Consider the following 7,872-nt stretch of genomic DNA (forward strand, 5'->3'; position numbering starts at 1 on the left):
AAATGTTTTTATGACATAAGTAGATCTCTTTTTAAAATCTGACATGAATAAAGCAATATTATTATTAATTTTTGGCATATACTTCGCTAAATCTAACGCTCAGTGTGATAAGGATAAAAATTACAAGTATTATCACACCCTAATAGGAGGTGAAAGAGGTAAAACATTAATAAAAATGCAAATTAGGTATCGGGTTTTTATGAGAGGATATTTTAGATAATATTCAAAAGGTGTTTGATGGAATTTTGGAAAAATATGGAAATATAAACAAAATATTGGAGGATCTATTAAGCAAACTTAATAAAACTATTAATAAAGCAAATTCAGGTCTAAACCAGTTAGAAAAATATAATAGTGGTATAAAAGAAAACAACGACGATTCAAATGCGAAGCTAGAACCGCTTTTAGACAGTTTAAAAGCAATAGAAGATGAAATAAAACAGATCAAATTTAACAAAAGCTGGCCCTTGGAGAGAGAAGATGCAGAAATAAGTGCAAATGCAAGTACTTAAATTTTAATAATCCACTATAATATTTCAATAAAATAGTTTATAGAAAACTGTTCATCGGCCAGCATCTACAGATATTACGGAACAAGAAGAAGAATTAGCAAAGTGGAAGAAGTTTTTAGAGCAATTGAATGGGCACAACTACACCAAAGATATAATGAATGTCCCACATAGTGTTTCAGATGAGCTTGATTTGCTAGAAAAATTGATAACAGAGGTGATTATACTTTATACTAACTAAAACTAAATTATATTTTTTTTAATTTTTAATACCTAATTTGTTATTCCTAAGTTATTCCTAGTAGTCCAACCAAATTACACTTGGTGAAAAAAAAAAATTGTTACCTGGACTTTTATAAGTGGAAACGGTAAAAGGGCTTATAATAAATCTAAAAAAAATAAATGCGTGAGCAGGGGCGGCGGAGGGTTGACTTGGGAGATTGAAAAGTTATGAAAAATTGTATCATTGGGATTTCTGGCGAAAGTTAAGGTCAAACAAAAAAGTATCCAACACAAAAGTTGTAGATCATGCAAAAATCTACAACTTTTGTAGAGGTCACTTTTTAACATAACCTCAAAATTTCCGAGAAAAATGCGAAAAACAGTTTTTTTTCTGATTTTTCGTTTTTTATTTCTCATTTCCGCAAAAATAATTTAATTTTGACGAAACTTGGTCAAAGTATACCTTTCTCTGTCTTAAATAACCTCAAATTGTTTGTAGATAAAAAAATCAGAAAGTTTCTGAGATATTCATTTTTTCGGCCTGAAACACTTTTTTTTTCAAAGAAAAATTCTACTTAAAAAAATCATCACACAGAGTTCTGTCGGTAATCATTTTCTTCGTTTTGACATACTTTTTGGTGAAATAAAAAAATTTGTAATAACATTTCAAAAACCTGCTCAAAAATCCAAAAAAGAAATAAAAAATGACTTGTAACAATGAATTTTACATTTATTGTTGATAATTTATTTAAATTGAAAAACATTCAAAAATTGATTACACCATTCAATTCTACGGAAAAAAATTTAAAAAAAAACTGCTTCATTGTTTGACCCAAAACTTTATTTTTGTACAGTATTGCTATAAACATCTAAGTCGAATTACAAATGCACAAATGATAAATTATCTCAGGATGTTTTGAGATTTCAGCAATACAAAGTATTAACTGCAAAGTCTACTGTTGACGCGAAATCCGAAAACCCGAAATTTTGCAAAATCGTTTTATTTTTTTTCTGGCTTTATTTGAAAACGAATTTTAAATAAATTGCATATTTACAATGCCACTTTTTTCGCTCTATCCAATGGCGTCAACATTATTGCAATCCGACGTTTCGCTTTCGACGGGCCATCGTCAGATTAATTTTTTTAAATATATCGCTGCTATTTCTATGACAAAATCTAGACATTTTTAATTCTGTATTAGATGATATTACTATTGTGATCGCTTAAAAAGGTTTTTACCTATCATTAAAAATTTTTCCTGAGTACGGCTCTGATCGCTTTCAAAATACCTGTATCTATTGGAGGAGAGAGAGAGAGAGGAGAGAATAATAGTCAATACAACACGAAATATCCAACAATTTTTTTAATCCATAATTTAAAAAGTACCTAATAAAAAAATAATACAAATTTATGAAATATTTTATTACTTCTGATTAGTATTGCTAACAGTAGTAAATAATTGTTGTATATTTTGTGCGGTATTGACTTTTATACTGTTATGACTTCATCCAATAGATATTTTGAAAGCGTTCAGAGTCGTACTCAGGAAAAATTTTAAATTATAGATAAAACAAACAACTTTTTAAACGATTAATAGTAATATCCTCTAATTTAGATTTAAAAATGACTTTAAATTGTGTCATAAAGCAACGACGTATTTAAAAAAATTAATCCGATGATGGCTCCTCGAAGACGAAACGTCGGATTGCAAAAATGTTGACGCCACGCCATTGTATAGAGCGAAAAAAGTGGCAATGTAAATATGTAATTTATTTTAAAACTCGTTTTCAAATAAACCCAGAAAAAATTAAACAATTTAGCAAAATTTAGGGTTTTTCCGGATATTTCCGGAACTACCCGGAATTTTAAAACTTTCTACACAGCATATTGTTAGGTATAAAAAACACAACTTTTTTCTAATCTGAGCAACCCCGTATATTTTACCGTTTCCTAGATCTTAATGCTATCATCCTTATCTTGGACACACTGTATATCTATGAATTCATCAAACTTAAAAAAAATAAGTTCACTAATCGATCCTACGGAAAAAAAATATTATTAATTTTATTTATTCACTATTCAACTTATGTTTATAGCAATACTGTATAAAAATAGTTTTGGGTCAAACAATGAGACAGTTTTTTTTGTATTTTTTCCGTACAATTGAATGGTGTAATCAGTTTTTGATTTTTATTTAAATTTAAACAAATTAACAACAATTACTGAAAATTTCATTGCTGCAAGTCATTTTTTACTTTTTTTATTTTTGAGCATGTTTTTGAATTGTGATTGCAAATTTTTGTATTTCACCAAAAAATTTGTCAAAACGAAAAAAATGATACCGGCAGAACTCTGTAATTTTTTTAAGTAGAATTTTTCTTTGAAAAAAAAAGTGTTTCAGGCCGAAAAAAATGAATATCTCAGAAACGTCTCGATTTTCTTATCTAAAAAAAATTTGAGGTTATTAAAGATAGAGAAAGGTATACTTTCACCAAGTTTCGTCAAAATTAAATTATTTGTGCAGAAATGAGAAATAAAAGACAAAAAATCAGAAAAAAACCTGTTTTGCGCATTTTTCTCAGAAATTTTGAGGTTATGTTAAAAAATTACTTTTACAAAAGTTGTAGATTTTTGCATGATCTACAACTTTTGTATTGCATACTTTTTTGTTTGACGTCAACTTTTGCTAGAAATTCCAATGATACAATTTTTCATAACTTTTCAACCCCTCAAATCAACCCTCCGCCTCCCCTGCTCACGCATTTATTTATTTTTTCCCTCTAAATGAGTTGATCGGTCTATAGTAACAATCTAGTCCTTAATTATTATTAAAATCGTGTCAATTGAAGTCTGAATGTTTTTTGAAGATGTCTAACTTCACAGACAAGACCCCTAACTGATATTGCTGGAAGCAATTATTCTGTGGGCTAACTAACTAACACTGAATTATTTTAGGGCCCTTCCACAAACTGTTTTAGTAAATTCCACAACGACCTGAAGTTATTATTTCTCCAGTTAGCTAATTTATTCGTTTTAAGTGTTTTTAAAGACAACGTTGATAATCTGAAGAATAAAGCCTCCCAAAACAAGTAAGTCTACATAGAGATCTATATAAGATCGAGAAAATTAATACTTAAAAAATCTAAGTCATTGCCAAATCAGCTTATATTTTCACAAAATTGAGATATTTCAACAGTTTTTAATTAATACTTCCTACGGACTTTTTAAAATTAGTTTAGCTACTGTCTACCTACATATTTATATAGGTACCAACCTATATTTTACTTTTTTCTTTATACTTTGTATTTGTCTGAAAATCAGAACTAAGCTAGGTATGGATTTGTCACTGTTACAATAAACTATTCATTTTTTTAGAAAAAATGCAGATGACGTCCTTTCTGGTACAAAAAAGTTTCTAGATAAGGAAAAAGAATTAGAAGATATCTATCATCTGACTAACGAAACCCTTGCTCTAGCTGAGGAAATAGAAAAGTTAAAAGCAATGATTAACAATCTCTCGGGACATAATGAAGACGTAATAAAGGATAGATTGAAACAGCTTCAAGAGGAACATCAAGCTGAGATAGAAAAATTAAATGAAAAATATAATGTAAAGGAGGGGCAACAATTATTAAACGAGTTGAAGAGAACTAAAGAACAAATTGAAAACGTTAATATCGAAGATGTGGAAAAAGATATTGATAATTACAGTCGTGAATTGAACTATTACATCTGCGTATTGGAGAAATGTGAAAAAGGAAACGAAACTATATCTTCTTGTGAACCAGTGAAAATGTAGTAACTATTTAACTACTTAATTGCTTTGTTAGGTGTATTATGTATATTTTTTTCAGTGATTGATTACTTTAATAAAGGCATTTTTATAACAATAACACAGCCACACAAAAAAAAAAGTTGGGTATACTTTTTATGCGACGTATAAATTTGATTCCACCTGAAAATCTGGCTCCAGATGTGTGATTAATGAAGATGAGACCAATTTTCAGTTATTTATTTAAATAATTATTGTTTAAACAATTTTATAATATTTAAACAAACTTACTAGTATTACCTGATGCAACATGCAAAAATTTTGGTCGTGAATATTAACATAGTAAATAAATAAACATAATCCAATAATTAATAATAAAAGGTAGTTGAAAATATGATAATTGAATATTTTAAGTTGCGAGACATCGATTTAAAAAAATCATCGAAATTGGTCCATTAGAAGCTGTTTTGAACTCGAGAATTCAGATCGGAGTAGCTGTGTTTGCTCCCCCCACCACTGATACCTCATTGATTTCACGCGGTCTTGAATATCTTTGAGTGACATTTTAAATGGGATGTGATTGCAAATTGTGAAAATTTATATCTGGAAAGTACTCGGAATGATAAACCTATTAGTTCAAAAAACAGCCCTTATACCAGTGGCGTACACAGCTTTTTTGTAAGGGGGGGTTACACTTTGCAGTAAGATTTTCGCGGCACGAAACTAGAGCACAGGGAAGCAGACGAAACTAAAAAGCGACGTTGCAACGTTTAGTCCGATTCAAGTACGATATTGGAAACAACAAAATATATACGGCAATAGGAAGTTTTAATAGGTACCTATATAATTATTGTTAAAAGTTAAAGCACATAGGGGGGCGTGTGTACGCCACTGCCTTATACTCTTATAGTTTTGCTGTAAAATACTCGTCTTTCCGAGTATTTTCAAACCATATTTTAGAATAAAAAATTTTTTTAAAAAAACATTAAATTATTGCAATTGTTTATTATAAACGTGAAAATTGCGAAAATGTTTAAACAATCACCACGGCTCACCTAATCGTCCGATTTAAATTTTTCAAAAACCATTTTAAAGCTTGACAGCTTTTCTTTTTGTAGTGAAATTTTCAAGTATTCAAAGGCTTTAAATTTTTAGAAATTTGATTTTGAAAATTTTTTAATTAAAAAAAAAATGAAAAATTTAAACAATTATTATGTAAAAACTATCGAACCGAATTGGATGAAATTTGGTGTGATGATTCTATGCACTAAGAAGTTTAATTAAGAAAAGTATGAAGATCCGAGGTATTATTCAAGTGTCTGAAAAAAATTGACAAATAAACTAACATTTTTTGCAATTTTTTAAATGATTTTTCCGATTTTTTCAACAATTTTTTTTTTGAATTGCAACTAACTATCTTGTTGTATTTAATTACAAAACTTTTTTTCCTTTTCCATTTTTGTCTAAAATTAATAGTTGCTAAGTTGTCGACGAGAAATCCAAGAAATAAATTAATTTTTCTGCTATTTTTTTATACTTTTTTGCAATAACAATTAAGCCCACGTTTTTTTTTCATTTGCATAGAAAAATTATCATTTCTGATGTTATTTAGAAGCCGTTAAAGCAAAAATCTCCGATCATATGCGCTTTACCCAACCCGAAACAGATACCGCCTGGACTATCTAGGGACTTTACAAGTACTATAATTTCAATTTCATTTACTGGGGTGGATTCAAATAAAACCTTCGAGCATATATTACTGGAGGTAGCATGCCATTGCGAAAAGTGTGGCTGAGTGTGCGAGAGAGACAGATCTTATCTCAGTACATGCTATCACATTTTTTGCTTTAACGACGTTAGCCCTGCGGGAACCAATGAGCGCGAGCATTCATTTTCAACTAATCGCGTGTGCGTGCTAGAGTGAGACAGCAATTACTGAGATACTATCTGTCTTTCTCGCACACTCAGCCACATTTTTTGCAATGGCATGCTACCTCAAGTGGTATATGCTCGAAGAATAGAACATTAAAGGGTAATAACTTGTTCACTTTCTAATGCAGGCACTAAAATGCGATCTAGCTATTGCCCAACTATGGAATGTAGACAAGGAGCGAAGACTCTTATGGGCCACTTATACAAATTCGGATCCAGTTTTATGACCCAAAGTAAAGTTTAAGGAGTCGCCGTTGTAGCGCTTATGCACTGGAGACTCTAGCACGGCAAATAAAACAACCAGCAATAACACATCCTCTTTTTTCACATCTGCGCACGTTCTCGCGCATGACATTTCTTGGTAGGAAATCCGTCAAAATGCTGTCAGTAGCGTCGTAGCGTCTATAACCGAGTTTAGTTTATTTCACCTTGCTGTTGCAGTAAAGTCATAGGCGTGCATTTGTTGAATTAGTTGTTTGTGAATAGTTGTTTATAATTTGGTGTAGTACTGACATAGTGTGAGACTAACGTTATTTGTTATTTAAGTATAACAATGTATAAGACAATGAGTCATGGTGTTTGTGCAGTGAGAAGTTGTAGAAATCAGAGATATTCTTCAAAGAAAAGTTTCTTTAGATTTCCTGCTGATACAACAAGGTATGTGTAGTGCTAAAATGTGAAAAGATTATAGTTTTTACACCAATTATTAAATTGACATTATAACCTACATATAACATCCTTATCTAAAATGGTTGGTTTATAAAAAAGTATTAGTCCTAACTTAGCCGTAACTTAACCTTAATCTTAGTCCTAAAAAGTTAAATGTACAAAATATAATATATAGAGGTAGGGCAAGGTTAAAAGATTTTTATAAACCAATACATTACATTCTGTACATTTAACTTTTTAGGACTAAGATTAAGGTTAAGTTACGGCTAAGTTAGGACTAATACTTTTTTATAAACCAACCATTTTAGATAAGGATGTTATATGTAGGTTATAATGTCAATTTAATAATTGGTGTAAAAACTATAATCTTTTCACATTTTAGCACTACACATACCTTGTTGTATCAGCAGGAAATCTAAAGAAACTTTTCTTTGAAGAATATCTCTGATTTCTACAACTTCTCACTGCACAAACACCATGACTCATTGTCTTATACATTGTTATACTTAAATAACAAATAACGTTAGTCTCACACTATGTCAGTACTACACCAAATTATAAACAACTATTCACAAACAACTAATTCAACAAATGCACGCCTATGACTTTACTGCAACAGCAAAGTGAAATAAACTAAACTCGGTTATAGACGCTACGACGCTACTGACAGCATTTTGACGGATTTCCTACCAAGAAATGTCATGCGCGAGAACGTGCGCAGATGTGAAAAAAGAGGATGTGTTATTGCTGGTTGTTTTATTTGCCGT

The 7,872-nt window shown here is 30.3% G+C and overlaps 1 protein-coding gene across 1 annotated transcript; it reads left to right on the forward strand.

Moving 5' to 3' along the window:
- Positions 1 to 10: 10 nt before the first annotated feature.
- On the forward strand, positions 11 to 4,629 carry LOC108904305. The gene is made up of 5 exons (XM_018706803.1): positions 11 to 158; positions 217 to 500; positions 556 to 726; positions 3,688 to 3,821; positions 4,108 to 4,629. Exons 1-5 carry the CDS (start codon positions 44 to 46, stop codon positions 4,529 to 4,531), a joined length of 1,128 nt encoding a protein of 375 aa, XP_018562319.1. The 5' UTR covers positions 11 to 43; the 3' UTR covers positions 4,532 to 4,629.
- The last annotated feature ends 3,243 nt before the right edge of the window (positions 4,630 to 7,872 follow it).

The sequence above is a fragment of the Anoplophora glabripennis genome, unplaced genomic scaffold (genome assembly GCF_000390285.2).
Source record: "Anoplophora glabripennis isolate ALB-LARVAE unplaced genomic scaffold, Agla_2.0 scaffold101, whole genome shotgun sequence".
Classification (NCBI taxonomy): domain Eukaryota; kingdom Metazoa; phylum Arthropoda; class Insecta; order Coleoptera; family Cerambycidae; genus Anoplophora; species Anoplophora glabripennis.